The 18,579-nt window shown below is 36.9% G+C and overlaps 1 protein-coding gene across 1 annotated transcript in view; it reads right to left on the reverse strand.

The window, feature by feature from the left end:
- Scaper (S-phase cyclin A associated protein in the ER) overlaps positions 1-18,579 on the reverse strand; it is a 343,723-nt gene that overhangs the window by 148,068 nt on the left and 177,076 nt on the right. The window contains exon 23 of the mRNA XM_041638504.1: positions 11,176-11,302. Coding sequence (XP_041494438.1) covers positions 11,176-11,302 — 127 coding nt within the window. The remainder of the gene's footprint in view (positions 1-11,175; positions 11,303-18,579) is intronic.

The raw sequence follows: 18,579 nt of genomic DNA on the forward strand, positions 1-18,579 counted from the left end.
CTAATGCTTCAGTGTTGTTGACCACTGTGCACCTAGACAGGGGCTTTATATTGGTTTCATTTGCGTTGATCATATGTATTTAGCAATTTATCCATTTCTTCTCTATTTTCCAACTTACTGGAATATAACTTCCAAAATATTTCATAATAATAGTTCGGATTCAGTAATGCCCTATTATAATATCTTCCTTTTTTTCTGCTAAATTTACTAACTGGGTGTTTTCCATTTGTATAGTTTGGCTAAGATCTTGTCATTCTTGTTTAATCTTTTAAAGAACCAACTTTTTGTTTCATTTACCTTTCTTATTAAATTCCATTTTATTTGTATGTGTCTCATTCTTTATTATACTTCCTGTTTCCTAATTTTGAATTTGACCTTTTCTAATTCAAGACCTTGAGGTGAACAATTATATCACTGGCTTTATTAGTTATATTTTTAAATGTAGACATTTATAGCTATAAATGACCCTCAGCACTGCTTCAGTATATTTCAAAGGTTCTGATAAATTATTCATTTGCTCCTAGAATTTTGAAGTTTTGCTGATTCTTTCAATGAATCATTAACTACTTATCTCCTTCTCAGGAGAGTAGGGGTGGAACTGTGGACTACTTTCTACTGTTCTCTGAACTGCCTTTCTGTTACTGTTCTTTTTAGATATCTTGTTAGCTTTCTCTTGACTCTCAATCTCTCTTCCTCAGATTATAGTTTCTCCTTTTTCATTCTGACTCTTCTAATTCCTGGTTGCAAGATGGAAATTGTAATCTAATACTTCAGTTCAAAACAGTATGATTTTTGGAATTTATTTTTATTTTGGTGTGAATGGGTGGTTTCCTAAGTATGACAGTGCACCACTTCATGGCAGATCTTCTGGAACTTGAGTCACACATGGTTCTGGGAAAGGAACTCAGGGCCTCTGAAAGAGTAGTCAGTGCTCTTAACTGCTGAGACATCTCCCCAGCATTCCAAAGTATATAATTTTTAATTGGAACACACATTCTGATGATTTGTGATGCTTTCTTTTTTTCATGTATGTATGTCACATATTACATATCCAGTATACACATGAATGAATAATTAATTCAATTATGTTCTATTCTTTTTCCATGTGTGCTTTACTAGCAAATTATCTGAATGACTTCAGCATTACAAAATACATATTTTTATTTTTAGTGACACAGTATGCTTATGTCACCCTAGCTTATGCCTTTAATCCCAGCAGAGGCCAGTGGATCTCTATGAGTTTGAGATCAGCATGGTTTACATATAGCAGTAGGTTCCAGCCCAACCAGGGCTACTTAGTGAGACCCTGTCTCAATCAATCAGGAAGGAAGGAAGGGAGGAAAGAAGGGAGGAAGGGAGGGAGGGAATGTATTTATGAGACACTGATATTTATATACAGTTAATAATGTGCAATGATCAGATCAGAATCCAAATATATATCCATGAACACACAGTATTTCTTTGTGTTTGGAGAATTCAAAATCTTATTAGCTAATCTGACATATTAAATTAGTTGTTGTCAAGTATAGCTATCCTACCGTATCACAGAACATTAAAAGATATCTCTCCTATCCAGATGCATCACTGTACCTACTAATGATCCTATATTTACTGTATTCTTATAGTAAGTAATGACACCCGAGGAAGCAAATTATTATTGCTATCCAGTTGCATCAGAGTATCCACTAGACATACTTGCAATCTTAGCTGTATAGTTAAAGTAATTAATGATAATGGGGTAAGCAAATCCTCATATAGCACTTTTAAAAAATGTTTTGGTCCTTTTGATTCTTTTTTGTTAAAAAAAAATTCTCCCGTGTGCATCTGGGACCTCCTAGGAAATAGGCAGGAACCAGAAACCTCTGCAGGTGAGTGTGAGTCTGGGACCTCTGAGGGAGTAAACCTGAGCCAGGTCCTCTGCAGGACTGGGCACACCCGAGCCTGGGAACTCCAAAGGAGTAGATCAGAGCCAGAGACCTTTGAAGGACCAATTCCAAGCAATGGACATTTGCAGGAGCAGATCCAGACTGATCTCCAAAATATATAAAGATCTCAAGAAACTAGACCGTAAAAGGCTAACCAACCCAATTATAAAATGGGGCATTGAGCTGAACAGAGAATTCTCAACAGAAGAACTTCAAATGGCCAAAAGACACTTAAGGTCATGCTCAACTTCCTTAGCGATCAGGGAAATGCAAATCAAAACAACTTTAAGATACCATCTTACACCTGTCAGAATGGCTAAAATAAAAAACACCAATGATAGCCTTTGTTGGAGAGGTTGTGGAGAAAGGGGTACACTCATCCATTGCTGGTGGGAATGCAAACTTGTGCAACCACTTTGGAAAGCAGTATGGCGGTTTCTCAGGAAATTCGGGATCAACTTACCCCTGGACCCAGCAATACCACTTTTGGGAATATACCCAAGAGAGGCCTTATCATACAACAAAAGTATATGCTCTACGATGTTCATAGCAGCATTGTTTGTGATAGCCAGAACCTGGAAACAACCTAGATGCCCTTCAATGGAAGAATGGATGAAGAAAGTATCGAATATATACATATTAGAGTACTACTCAGCAGTAAGAAACAGGATTTATAATAAAGGTCAAAGCCAAAGTAGGCCTGAGACAATGAACTCCACCTTGGGCTGGAGCAGGCCTGAGGCAACAAATTCCACAGGAATGGGACTGAACCAGCTACCTAGGCTGAAGGGGCCTGAGAAAGCAAGCTCCAGGTGAGCAGGAGCAGAACCAGTTCAGGGACATTTACAGAAACAGGTCTGAGCTAACAACCTAGACGAGAGCAAGCCTGAAACAGCAAACTCCAAGGGAGTGGAGCAAAGCCTGGGAGTGCTGAGCCCACCTCCAGGAACACAGAGTGACCGGCGGGGTAACTAAAACCATGGCACTGACTGTACCATGAGGAGCAACCATCTGAGCCTTGGATTCACTGGCACCTAGAAGATTAATCACCAGAATCACAGACAGTCCCAACAACCACAACTATTAGACTAAAAGATGAGTTTAAAAGGTAAGAACACACACAACACCACAAAGAGCAACACAACACCAGTAAAACCCTACAACAATAAGACTTGAACAACCAAATATAGACGAAGCAGAAGAAAATGACCTAAAAAATAACTTCAGGCAATATACAGTAAGCCAACAGCCAACATCAAACTAAATGGAGAGAAACTCGCAGCGATTCCACTGAGTTCTTGAGGTCCTAGCTAGAACAATAAGACACCAAAAGAAGATCAAGGGGATGCAAATTGGAAAAGAAGAAGTCAAACTCTCACTGTTTGCTGATGATATGATAGTATACATAAGTGACCCCCAAAATTCTATCAAGCAACTTCTAAGACTCATAAACATGTTCAGTAATGTAGCAGTATACAAGATTAATTCAAAAAAAAAATCAGTAGGCCTCTTGTACACAGATGATAAAGGGCTGAGAAAGAAATCAGAGAAACATCACCCTTCACAACATCCACAAAATAGTATAAAATATCTCAGAGTAACTCTAACCAAAGAAGTGGAAGACTTGTATGACAAGAACTTTAAATCTTTGAAGAAAGATATTGAAGAAGACACCAGAAAGTGGAAAGAGCTCCCATGCTCTTGGGTAGGTAGAATTAACATAGTAAAAATGGCAATCTTATCAAAAGCAATTTACAGACAATTTACAGATTCAATGCAATGCCCATCAAAATCCCAGCAAAATTCTTCACAGACCTCGAAAGTACTCAACTTCATATGGAAAAGCAAAAAAACCCAGGATAGCCAAAACTATCCTGACAATAAGAGAACTTCTGGAGGCATCACAATCCCTGACTCTACTACAGAGCTACAGAACTGAAGACAGCCCGATATTGGCATAAAAACAGAAAGGAGGACCAATGAAACCGAACATAAGACCTGGTTATTAATCCACATATCTTTGACCACCTGAGTTTTGACAAAGAAGCAAAAAATATCAAATGGAAAAAAGAAAACATATTTAACAAATGGTGCTGGCAGAACTGAATGTCAACATGTAGAAGAATGAAAATAGATCCATATCTATCACCATGCACAAAACTCAAGTCCAAATGGATCAAAGACCTCAATATAAAGCCAGCCGCACTGAGCCTTATAGAAGAGAAAGTGGGAAGTACACTTGAACATACTGGCACAGGAGACCTAAATGTAACCCCAGCAGCACAGGCACTGACAGAAACAATTAATAAATGGGACTTCCTGAAACTAAAAAGCTTCTGTAAAGGAAAGGACATGGTCAACAAGACAAAATGACAGCCTACAGAATGGGAAAAGATCTTCACTAACCCCACATCAGACAAAATATACAAAGAACTCAAGAAATTGGTCATCAAAAGAACAAATAATCCAATAAAAAAATGGTGTACAGACCTAAACAGAGAACTCTCAAGAGAGCAATCTAAAATGGCTGAGAGACACTTAAGGAAATGTTCAACATCCTTAGTCACCATTGAAATGCAAATCAAAACAACTCTGAAATTCCATCTTACACCAGTAAGAGTGGCCAAGATCAAAAACACTGATGGCAACTTGTGCTAAACAGGTTGTAGGGGAAAGGGAACACTTCTGCATTGTTAGTGGGAATACAAGCTGGTATAGCCCCTTTGGACATCAGTATAGCGATTTCTCAAAAAATTAGGAAACAACCTTCCTCAAGCCCCAGTAATACCACTTTTGGGTATATATCCAAAGGATGCTCAATCATGCCACAAGGACATGTGCTCAACTATGTTTACAGCAGCACTGTTTGTCATAGCCAAAACCTGGAAACAACCTAAATGCCCCTCAACTGAAGAATAGATAAGGAAAATGCGGTACAGTTGCCCAATACAGCAGAAAAAATGACTCTTAAATTTTGCAGGAAAATGGATAGAGCTAGAAAACATTATTTTGAGTGAGGTAACCCAGACACAGAAAGACAATTATCACATTTACTCGTGCATAAATGGCTTTAAAACATAAAGCAAAGAAAACCAGTCCACAAATCACAATCCCAGAGAACCTCTACAACAATGAAGACCCCAAGAGAGACATACATGGATCTAATCTACATGGGAAGTAGAAAAAGACAATATCTCCTGAGTAAATTGGGAGCACTGAGACCTTGAGAGAGGGTTGAAGGGGAGGGGAGAGATAGGGAGGGGAGCAGAGAAAAATGTAGAGCTCAACAAAAATTTATTTTAAAAAAATCCCATTAGGGCTGGTGAGATGGTCCTTGGGTTAAGGTGCTTACAGAGCCTGACGAGCTGAGTGTGACCTCTAGGATCCACATGAGAAAGCCTACCCATATAAGCTGCCCTCTTGTCTTGACAATGCATATACATGAGTACACACAGTAATAAATATAAATTTAAAAATTCTAAGGCAGAGGCAGGCAGATCTCTGGGAGTTCGAGGCCAGCCTGGTCTACAAGAGCTAGTTCTAGTACGGGCACCAAAGCTACAGAGAAACCCTGTCTCAAAAACCCAAAAAAAAAAAAAAAAACCAACCAAACAAACAAACAAAAATTCTTATCTTAATTTTAGAAACTTTATTTCAACTTTCACACCATGAAATTTAGATTTTAACTGGAATTTCATTGAATGCACAAATCAGTTTGGAGAAAAATTAAAAATAATAGTAAATAAGTTTTGTTTCTAGATATGTCATATGCTGATATTATCAATGTAATTGATTTTCATATTATCCTTGTATCTAGTGTCCCTACTATAAACTTGCCATTTGTAATAATTTTTTATGTAATAATTCATGTACAATTCCATCATTAGCTAATAAAGATTCTTTTTTTTTCTCAAAATCTTACAATTTTTCTTTTTTTCTGATAAGTAATCTTTGAGAAGTAGTAGCAGCAGGCACTCCCTTTTTGTTCCCAATTTTAAATGAGACTTTTTAAGAACATTTTACTAGTATGATTTTGATATAACTTTTTTAAAAAAAGTTTTATTTATTAATTATATATACAGGCCAGAAGAAGGCACCAGATCTCATTACAGATGGTTGTGAGCCACCATACGGTTGCTGGGAATTGAGCTCAGGATCTCTGGAAGAACAGTCAGTGCTTTTAACCTCTGAGCCATCTCTCCAGCCCCTTGATACAACTTTTTGTAGACATATTTTGTCAGACTGAGAAAATTTTGACTTTATCACATCATGGTTTACCATAGATCCTTATAATGACTTGCTATACAACTTAGCAAATGCTTTCATTATATTTCTCAAATGACTGTGTTTTCTTTTGTTAATTTAACTTTCCAGCATTAAGCCAAATGTGAGAATCTTCGATCAATTCAGCTTTATTCTAAAACACTTTTTTCCCCTTAACACACACATATATACATATTTCAGGATTCAGTTTGCTAAAATTCTGCTTAGGAATTCTGATCTAAGTTTGTGGATGATAATGGCTTATGAGTGGATTCTCCCATCCTCTTTATTATGAGTTCAATGGACTTCACAGTGAATCATAAGACTGCAGATTAACTTGGAGTTCTTGGAACATTCTTAGTGACAATTACTTCAAATGTTATTTCTGTCTTAGTCTCTTCTTCTAGAGCAGTGGTTCTCAACACCAGTGGTTGCATAGCAGATATTTACATTATAATTCTTAACAGTAGAAAAACTAATAGTTACGAAGTATCAATAAAATATTCTTATTGTTGGTCATCATAACATGAGGATGTGTAGTAAAGAGCTGCAGCATAAGAAGATTGAGAATCCCTGCCCTAGAGCGTTGTACAAAAACCTAAAATATTCACTATACATCATATTATTTATGCTCTTCTTTTATTTTTCTCTACCTTTTTTTTCATTTTGCAAGCTTAGTCTGGATTACAATTTTGATTACTACTTTAATTACTATTATTTTTGATTACTACAATCCTCAGATCTCAAATGTCCATTTCTCTTAAACACAAATGTAATTTGCCCTTGCATTTGGTAAGCATAGTTAGGGAGAGATGGTAGTTTGCTTATATTGATTTTTATTTCTGCCATGCCTAATTATTTTACTATGCAATACTCTATTTGGAAATTTTGTTGAAATTATTTGAAATCAAGACTGTTACTCTCATTATCCAGAGTAAAGTTTGCATTTGCTTCTGTTACACTTATGCTAGTATCCACTAGCAACTCACAATCATTTAGGTCTTTTTGCAGTGATTTGCAATTCTCTAATCAACTTGAAGACAGAGAGCTTAGTGCTGGCTCTGCAATGATAGATAAAACTTTCCACCTATCAGCTCTGTTCAAATACTCTTGGAAAAGTCTAATTCAAAAATAAGATTTTCTTCAATCTTGAACATTTATGTTCTAGGACTGCAGAGATTTCTCTGCAAGTTTAACAAACATGTCAGCAATACTGCTGAGTCTCTTGCCCACATCTTCTGAGCCTCCTACCTAACTCAGCCGAGGAATTCATTACCTTTTCAACAATTCAACTCATTTATATTTGGCCTTTGCCTTGTGTTATTGTCATCAGTGGGAAGTCAGGTCTACTCTATCACTACTGCTAATTTCATTCCTGCAGGTATTTTCAAGCTATATTTCATTTCCTTAACAGCCTGCTAGTGTAACTCTGCAACCCCAGCCAGGAATGGTAATACCTGTATGTAATGTCATGGCTGCTGCTTCTTGTTTGAATCAGCATAGTTTGCATAATTTTCTTTGATGCATTTATCTGTATGTCCTTCTCAAATCAACAGAAATTTCTGAGGCAGGTCATTGAGATGGCACAGCTGGAAAAGACACTCACAGCAAAGCCTAACAACCCGAGTTTTATCCCTGGAACCAACATGGTGGAGAGACCCAACTCCTTTAAGTTGTTCTCTCATCTACACACCCATATGCAAATAAATAATGTAGTAAAAAAGAAATTATCTGAGGCCTAAGATGAAATATCTGTATTTATTTTACCACTAAGGATGTCACTTCCTAGATCTCAGACCAGTTGAAACTGATTTCACCAATTAAAATAACAAAAAGTGCTATGAAATGGGATTACAAATATCTTTTAGGTTATAAGTTTTGTGCTATGCCAATATGCCTTCTTCATGGTTCCCTGACAGTAGATAAAATGTCCATTATATGTGGAGTAGTCTACTATGGAGGAAAATCTTCTATTAGACCTCATATACCTTCGTAGCTAGACTTACATTTTTTCCAGTTGCCCCCAGGCTGGCACATGCTTATGGGCACTCAGAAGCACAGCTTTAGAAGTTTTTTTCTCTTGCTTTGGCATTGCAGTTCTTTAAAGAAAATCCCCTTCACCATTAAAAATTGTTTTTGAGAGAGTTGACAGAAATACTCTCAAGACCAACATCTATATATACAAGGAAGTTGCTACATATTTTTAATAGAATAACACATGCAATAGATTTATCCACTGTTCACATATGAATAGAAAGAACTGCAAAAGCCTGAGAAGACCTGATAATCCTAGGAGTTCTTTATTTCTGATTGCTTCCAAGACAAGAGAGGTTTTGAGAATAAATTTGAGCTATTAGCTCTAAAGCTCTCAGAACCTCAGAAAAAATTTCTAAATTTATTATGTCACAGCAGTAATAGAAACTACTAGTGCTTTGGGGTCTGTTAAGAGAAGTCTTCAAACCTCATCTTCCCCATTCTCAGTGAAGATGTGCTCAGGAGTCACCAGTCCCACTCTTGTCACTGACAGGCTGCCTTCAAGTCCTCCCTGGGGTTCTGTTACTCCAGACAGTTTTCCCAATAAAAGCAAAGGTTATTTACAATTCCTAGCCCTGGATTATAAACGTAGTCAGCTGGACTGCACTGCAATGTCAGTGCAGTTCCACAGGACACAGGTCTGTGTAAAGCGAGTGTGTCTTGGCCAGGTGAAAAGGAATTTAGTCATCAAAGCATCTGAAGGGTCGTTCTGCAGCTCATGTTACACTCTTAGGTGGTCCTGCAGTGTGTGCTCTGTGGACAGCTTCACAGCAGGTTTCCGACACAGACCATTTAGACTGGGAGTCAGACAACATTTTTTCTCCATTAAATTATATGAAATCAGTGGTATTCTTGTAAATTGCCCCATTGTGCATTAAATAATCTTATTTAGATATCTATACTAAATACTTTTTTATATAGATTATGTTAACATTTTACTGAAAAATTCTTTGAATAACTCAATATGAAATACTTTTTCTGAGATTAGCTACAACAGTGGTATCTTTAAGCAAATACTCTTTAATTCAAATTTCAGTATATGGCATTTTTTTCTTCTGACATATCAAACTTCTATATAATTTACCTAATACATGCTGACAACTACCAATTTATGAGCTCTCCAACACCCTGAAAGGATATTTTAGAGAGGAAGTCACTGTGTGTTTCTGCACATAGCAGTACTGAATATGCGGCTGTTGGAGCCTTTGAAGGACTGTACTGTCTATGTCAAAGTGCAACTTAGCATAAAGACTGCTCATTCACATACCTGAGAACTCAACAATTCCACACCGAAGGCACATGCCCCAGCCTACAGCAGTGATTCTCAAAATAAGATTTTTGGACAAGTATCACCATCATCTCATGGGAATATATTAGACATTAAAATTCTTGGGGACCCACCCTAAATCTACTAAATCAGAAATCCAGTATGTATTTTAATAAGTCCTCAAGGGACTCTGATGTCTGAAAAATGGGTAAAATATAGTGCTAACACAATCAAGTACTTTGTAATACAGAAGATGAATGAAAATATTCCAGCTATACTTTCAAGACTAATAAAACTAAAACAATACAAATTGGACCAATAATATGATATATTTTATAGAAGGAAAACAAGGAAGATTGCTTGGTATATTATTTAAGAAGGAAAAACCTTGTATGACAAAGCAATAAAAGTATTTTTGAAACAAGGAAATGATGTACCTTCTACTCTACACAGTTTACCAAAGAGGAAGTGGGGGATAAGTGAAGAGTTATTTCTAGGAACTACAATTATACTGGCAACAATTTATCTCTTAAGTGGTAAGGTCACAGGCTTTCCAAGGCCATTTTTATTACTATGTAATTCTGTTTATATCAAGTACTGCATAGTACATTTTAAGTCTAGAAAATACAAAATTTTTATTAGGAGCATTTTAGCTCCTAATAATTACAAACATTACTTTAAATTAAAAATGAGATTTAACCTAAATGTTAATTATTAACTTGTGATACTATCACTCAGTTTCAAGGAAATGATATAATCACAGTATGAAATTTTCAAAACAAATTTTAAAAATCATTTAAAAAAATTTAAAGCCACGAGGAAGTATGAAATTAACCAGATAATGGGGGTAAAAGCACAATAAAAGGACTAGAGGAAAATAAAGTAACATGTTATTGAAATTATTATACAGAATTTTATACCTTTTTATATACATAATATTTTTCTTCTTTGTGCAGTAAAGTCATTATGGATTTTAAAGTGCTGATGAAATAATAAGTAACTTTTTTGTTTTTGTTTTGAGGCATCGTTTCTCTGTAGCTTTGGGGCCTGTCCTGGAACTAGCTCCTGTAGACCAGGCTGGCCTTGAACTCACAGAGATCTGACTGCCTCTGCCTCTCAAGTGCTGAGATTAAAGGTGTGTGCCACTACCACCTGGCAGTAACCCTTAAATATTAAAGAAAACTGTCAAATTTTCTGTCCAAAATGGTTTATTTGGTTGTAATTTATAAACTATAAAATTCAAAGTTTTGTATTTTCTGCCATAAAATTATAGGTCTGCATAGTTACCACCCCTCATTAAACAATTTCATCTACTTACAAGGGAAAAATCATCACAGAAAACCATGTTTCAATTAGGATTTAATCAAGAAAGGAAAACAAGTTAGAACAAAACAAAAAGAACAAGAATTTAATCCCAGCACTCGGGAGGCAGAGGCAGGTGGATCTCTGGGAGTTCGAGGCCAGCCTGGTCTACAAGAGCTAGCCTCGGGATGGGCACCAAAGCTACAGAAAAACCCTGTCTCAAAAAACCCAAAAAAAAAAAAGAACAAGAATTTAAAATTATCTATCAATTAATGACTAGTTTTTAACAACACAGAAGACAGACACAAATTCTGCTGTGTTTCCTGCCACAGTGAGAAATCATCATAAAGAGCAAGGGTTATGCAGCAAAGGCTTGTTACATACCTCCTTCTCCAGTATTCTAGTAATCTCACCAAGGGTCCGATCCAAAGCTGAAGCCTTAGTGTTTGCCCAGGAGCCGCTGTCTTGTACTTGAAGTTGTTTTACAAGATCTTTGGCTAATCTTTGAAGCCTTGAATACAAAGTAAAAAACTGCATTAATTATGTATGTATGTATGTATATATGGATATTTTTAGATCATAAACCTATTTTTCTGAACACATGGAATACAAATTACTTTCAATAGTCTACCTGAAACTTCTCTAGAGAGCAGCCAGGGGAGGCAAGGAGACAAAATTGTAGCTCTTCATCTTTAAGATCACCCAATTACTCTTCATCTAATAAAATGACTAGCAGATGACATCATCCTTGGTTGCAGTAATTGAAACCATTCTTTTTGTGTGATCCTCAGATTAGAAAAGAATTGGGAGTGGGAGAAAGTGACAGGGTGATGATCTGGAACATGAGTAAAGAACCCAAGAAGACTTCACATTCTGATCCAAATCCTCCTGTTGGGCTCAGAAGTGCAGCAAATTCCCACAATACTGATCTTCCCATGGTCCACTTTAGAGGCGGTTTGGTATTACTAGGTTTGGTATTGCTTTGTGTCTAGGAATGCCATACATTTTCTAGATTGTAAGATTCCTCAGAGAGGGAACTGAGACTAACATCTCATGATAGCCCTCCCTTTGCTTTGCTTCTCTGCCCATCCTTCTTTCCTGTTTATTTGCCTGAGCAGTTGATGATTGCCAGATGGTCTCCTGTTGTAGGAGGGTCGCTTATTCTTTCTGGCCGCCCAGCTAGCTTAAACCCAAAATAACCACACAGAAACCATATTATATAAATCACTGCTTGGCCCATTAGCTCTAGCTTCTTATTGGCTAACTCTTACATATTAATTTAATCCATCTCCATTAATCTGTGTATCGCCACATGACAGTGGCTTACCAGCAAAGTTTCGGCAAGTCTGACTCTGGCGGAGGATCCATGGCATCTGACTCCGCCCTCTCCCAGCATTCATTCCAGTTTTCCCTGCATACCTAAGTTCTGCCCTATCAACAGGCCAAGGAAGTTTCTTTATTCATTAACCAATAAAAGCAACACATGGACAGAGAATCTCCCACACCAGTCTCTCAGATAAAAAGTCTTTTTTCCTTCTCTTCTCTGACTTCAAACATTTCAAGTATGGTAGGTTCCACAAGACATAACTATAATCAAATTCTTAAAAATTTATTAGACATTCCCTCTGCTGTTTCATTTGTTACTTACATTAGACAAGCCCCAGCAATGCTAATAATGTTTATTAAGCTTCTACTATCATCTAGTCAATGTTCTTAATTCCTTGAATACATTAATTTATTTAATTGACTCAATAAAAACACCAATGAGCCTTTTCCACTCATGACTCTTGGAGAAAGTCACATTGATGCTAAAGATTCACACTCTCACTGAATTTCTCAGTCTGTTAGTCCCCCAGCCTCCACATACCTGGTTCACACCATTCTACTCTCTTCAGAATGTAAGCCTTTCTTTTTCTCTCATTTGCTTATCTCTTCTTGTTTCCCCTATTTTACCCTAGGAAGCTCCCCTCTTCATCAGTAGAGATAAACCCTCTACACAAACTGCAATGCATGAGGTCCTTCTGGATCTCAATTCCTTTTCTCCCTGTCTTAGTGTCTTTGAAATGCTCTTCATTCCCTTCTGAAATGCTTTCTCCACTCTTCTCTAATCTTTAGCACAGAAGTCACTTTCTATATTATGGATATTTCTTTAATGCACTTATCTCAAGCAAATTAAGTACTTAACTAGCTGTTTAACATGTGCTTCTCCCATGAAGAGCGTTCTACAATGACATATATGTTTTTTTATTTGTATAACCCAAATTGGTAATTGTTAGCTTCAAGTGGTTATTGAACACATGGAGAATCCTAAGCACTGAACCCTAAGGTGTATAGAATTTTAATAGTCTAGTGGTATTGTGTGTGTGACTAGAAGCTACTGAATTAGGCAGTACAGAAGCAGATGTAATTTACATTATATTGTTCAGTTGTTGTGTGTCATCTGAGTTATCAGAGAATCTTGTTCTAAAAGTGGGGTAGTTCCACCCTGCAACTTCAGAAACAATTATATTTATGCCAAGTATTTTCCTAAAGCCTGGTCTGGGTCAGGTTGGCCTGTCTCTGCACCAGAGCAGGAAAGACAACAAGAAGTATTCAAAACCTCATGTATTCAAGAACAGCTAGAGAGGAAGCCATTTCCAAAGGGGTGACTATTGTTTACCCTGATATAAAATGCATACAGTGGGAACATGAAGGCAGATGTTAAGCCACAGGAAACTCAGGAACTCAAGGTGACTACTCAGTTTGTTTGTTTTTCCTGGATGTTGTGAGCACCAGATTTGATGATACTGTCTGTCTGCTGCTATTTGCCCCTTTACTTGAAAATCTCAGCTATGGGACCACCCTGTTCTGTCCTGGGACTCTCTTAAGAGGAACTCCACTGGCTGCCTTAAGGCCAATCAGCTGGGACTCAAACATTTGATCTCCAACTGCCATGTGACATTAGTCAATTTAAAAAGGGAAGCCTGGTTCACATATGAGTAATTTCATAGAATACAATTTTACTTTATTCATGTAAATTTTTTTTAAAAAAATGTCAAAGCACACAATAGCAACTACAGCTCAAAAGGCAGCAATAGACTAAAGTTTAAGTTTCATCTATCTATATGAAGTTTACTTCAGTAAGTCAAAAAAAGAATATAAACTCTAAAAACCAAAGTATGCATGCCTGAAATCTGGAGCCAGCACTATCATACTATATATTACCCCAAGGGGTGTTATTTAACTTTTCTATATTATGGTTTCTTTATCTTAAAAGCTAGATCTCTCTCTCCCCCCACTCCCCTGCCTTCCCCTTACTCCCTCACTCTGCCTCTTCCCCAGACTCTTTTAATAGAGATTGTACCGAGTACCATTCCTATTACAGACAATGAATAATCATTGTCTTAATCAACTATCATTACTAAACCTTAACAATCAGTATAAATCCAACAAAAGGGAAAGAGAAATACAAAATCTAAATACCAGCATCCTTTCCCTTCATTTCAAGTATAAAAGAGACTCCCATCTGATACTAGCTACTGGTCCTACCATGTAGAAAAGCACCAGCAGCAAACTTCACAGTGCGATGGATAAGTAGTTACTTTGACTTTTGGTTGAGTAAAGTCTGCACAGTATGTAACTGAATATCCAGGCATAATAACAGAATCTGGCAGTATTCTTACCGAGAATGCTTCCATTCTATTGGAAACCAGAAGTACTTAGGGAAGTTCAAGGACCATTTTAATTCACAGAATGAAAGAAGCTTATATTTCACTGAGTTGAATCAATCTCAGGTTCATATGAACCCACCTTCAAGGAAGAATGCCAAATCAAGGGGGTACTTTAGTAACATGAGCTAAACCCAAGTGTCATTCCCTGCTGCCACTCAAGCACCACAGACAATGTAGCCCCTTTCAAGAAAAATGAAACATCAGATTTTGATGGCTATTATCAATAATTATAGAGCATTGCAGGAGTCAAGCTGGAATCCGTATCTTTCCTAAAGTCTAAGGACAAAAGCAGCTTAGAGAATGCAGCTTTAACCACAGAAATTGTTACTGGGGTTACTTTCAGTAAGTTTTTTTTCTAGTGAAAAGCAAAAGTGGAGAAAGTAATTCCTTGTCTATTATGTGAGGAGTATCTGTCATGTAAATAGTTTTGTGGAGAATGTTAAGAGATAAACATTTTATTCTTAAAATATGAACAAATTCTAATAACTTTATGCTCAAATTTGTCATTGGCAGATGTAAATACAGAACAATCTCTATGGAATCATTTTGTATACTTATATGTATATGTAATATATAAGTACATATTATACAATATACATTGAATTTATACCACTTGGAGTAACAACACCCTCACCTCCCGCCAACCAGAGACTATCTAAAAAGCTTCAGTGACAGGTATGGGAAATCTCTTTTTGAGTTGTTGGTCAGAAGAGGATAAGAGACTCTCCCAAGACAATGCAGGTTGTTGCTATTGCCATTGGTGCTTTCCAGAAAAAGAAAGTTAAGACCCTATTGCTGAAGAGACCATAAATTTTGGATACTGTGAATGATCAATCTGTTTATGATCTTGGAGCCTTTTCCCTAAGAATTAGTCCTCATAATATCAGAAGGAGCCATAGATGCTGCAAAGAGAGAAAAGCAGTCAGCATACCTATCCCTATTAACAACTATGAACCACAACGACCAGAATGTCAAGGTAGTCCAAAAACTGCAGTAGTGGCACTTACGTCCTGGAGATAACCAACTGTCACTTAACTAGATTTAAGATCTGCTTAATAGGAGGGAATTCATACCTGGCACAGTAACTACCCATGGCTGGTGAGGCTGGAACCTAAAGGAGACCCTACTATTGCCACTTTCCTAAACTATTAATGTAGCTCTCATTTTGCTGCTGGTGTCTTGTCATGAGAAAAACTACACCATGTTCTGTTTTTAAAGAATAGTACAATCCACACACTTAGATGGGTATGCTGGATGTACATAATATTATCAACTGTTCTACTACTAGGCATCTCCTTAATGGGATGAGCTAGGGAATGTATGCATACCATTTATGTATATACATCTATGCTTATCCATATATATTAGAAAACACACATTTTTCCGATCTAATTCATTACTACAGAATTTTGCTATTCTTCCTTTGCTATTCTTCCTCCCTTTAGTAGCTAGCAAATTGTCTTTTGCCACCCTTAATATATTTATATATTTAGTCACATGTTGTCTATGTTACTGTATATGTGCCATTGTCCACACTTGAGCTTTAATAAAAGCCCATTTGGGGATCTTTGATGCCCCTCACATATTTGAGTTTTGACACTGTTTCCCACCCCAACTCCCCATTCCTCAAGAGGACTTCCCTAGAGAAGCTCCACTCATTCTTATTATATTCCCCTTAGCAGGCCTCACTGCCCTATTCCATATCAAAGTCTCCATTCCAGACTACTCAGGTGCTGATACCCGTGACATGGCTGCTTCACTTAATGGATAAAGTACTGTCTTTCTTTTGAAAGAAGGACAATAAACAAGAGTGTGAGAGAAAGTATCATTTTTACTTATAAGTAAGAATAATTCTAAAGAAAATTATTTTACTTGTACTATTTAGTTACCAAATTCATATAGGAAAGGCAGGAAGAACGTCTGATTCTTTTCCTTTATTAATTTTATTATCTTCAAAAATAATCAACTTTTTAGGATGTTATAAACTTATGACTTTAACTTGTTTGATATGTTTCAATCAATCAGTACAATCATCCTTTGTGAAATTCTAACTGTCCCATCTTTGGTATGAAGACTCTTCAAGCTAATGCCCGAGTTCTTTAGTAGTAAGTACAACAGCAGTCTTTAACACCATCTTTGCATGTGTGGCAATGTATTCAGATGTGAAATCTCCCAATTCAACTTACCCTTTTGTCTTTTTATGAGAAATGATATTTCAGGCCCTAAATCAGTGAGTACTAATGAGCAAAACTGCCATTCCGTCACTGTTTCTAAGTCTCTTTAACAGACAAAATCTAGGAAGTCTCTCTCTCTCTCTCTCTCTCTCTCTCTCTCTCTCTCCGTGTGTGTGTGTGTGTGTGTGTGTGTGTGTGTGAGCACACATACAAAAATGTATAACATTCAAAGTTTTAAAAAGTTAAAACACCTTGTAAATTCATATGGGTTCACCTGATTTTTAGCCTATCAACCTCCTTTATTCAAGACTGAGACCTCCATTTCTCTGGGGCACACTAAGTTAAAGGGTTCTAGTCTCTAAGATGAAAACTGTGTCTGGTACTTTTACCTTGGCCAAGATCCCATGGTTCCCGATGTCATAAACCCAAGGAGAGAAGTCACTGTTATTATTATGCTAAATGGACATCATATTAAACTGCCTAAGTATTTATCTTTGTACCCGTAAATTAGTGCACCAATTAACACTCATCATAGAAGTTTCTTTTATAATAGATAACAATCAAAACAGAAACCCATAAATATTTGTCATTATGAAGAGACTAAGAGACTATGGGGTAATGAACTCTAAATGGGACAACTAGGTCACAACTCCTCACACCAGTATCTTCCTCACAGGGCAACCAGCTGAAGTGACAGCAGCATACTTTAAAACAAAAAACAAACAACAACAACAACAACAAAACCCTTCAATCTCCATAACAAAACTAAGGAAACAAAATTCTTTTCCCAACCCAAAGCTCAGGAAAAATCCAGAAAGGTCAGGTAGAAGGATTTTAAGAGCCAGAGAGAGTACATGACAACAGCAAACATGTTTTCCAGGCATAATAGGGTTATTGCACACAAGAACTCACAGCAGTTCACAGTTCTAAAGAGTTAGTATATGCCCATCATGGCAGGCAGGCAGGTAGACAGACAGGGCAATGAAATATTAACTGAGAATGCACGTGTGATCCACACACATGGGACAGGAGAGTGAACTAATCAAATGGCAGAGGCTTTTGAAACCTCAAAAGCCCAGTCTAGTGACACACCTTCTTCAACAAGGCCACAGCTCCTAATCCTTCTCAAATACTTCCACCACCTGGGGACCAAGTATTTAAACATTTGAGTTTATTGTGGTCATTCTCATTCAAACTACCACAGAGGGGGTGATGAGTTTCTATTCCTAATTGAAGAGACATTGGTAACTGATGATTGCTGGGAGAGGGAGTCAGTTTCCTTAAGGGATGTGGCCCCATGTTCCAGTAGATGGCCCTACACCCATGTATACACGGCAGTACTGAGAGGACTCGGTTAAAAAAATAAGCACATAAAGTTATAAAGCTGAGAAGGACAAGAGGTGAGAGGGAACAGTGACAGAAATGGAAGGGAGAGGATGGGGTATGGATTTGATCAAAATACAACATGCATGTATGAAATTCTCAAACAAGAAAATGATGAAAACTGATTCAAAGAACCTCCCATTAAACTAATTCAGTTCAAAATAGGTAAAGGAATGAAGACCACTGTAGGTCACTGTTTATAAATAAGGACTATTGGGAAGAACAAGGATTTGAGACTGCAACATCTCCTTTACCTCATACACAGACACACTAGCCTAAGAGGAGCAATACTACTAAAACTGTTACAGGTACAAAAATTAAACTTTGGAATACATATTTCCTCATTATCTAACCTTTTAACATCAAAAATTTAGATGAACTATGGCCATTTTATACATATTATTTTCCTTCAGGGAATTGGCTAAATTAAAAATTAAAATTTAGTACTCATTTTTAGATCTTATTTAATGTGTTATTCTGACTGCCTGAAGTTTATTCACTTTCAGTTTTATTACAAATAT

The sequence above is a fragment of the Microtus oregoni genome, unplaced genomic scaffold, assembly GCF_018167655.1.
Source record: "Microtus oregoni isolate MIOR12 unplaced genomic scaffold, Mior012 000055F_ref0000237, whole genome shotgun sequence".
Classification (NCBI taxonomy): domain Eukaryota; kingdom Metazoa; phylum Chordata; class Mammalia; order Rodentia; family Cricetidae; genus Microtus; species Microtus oregoni.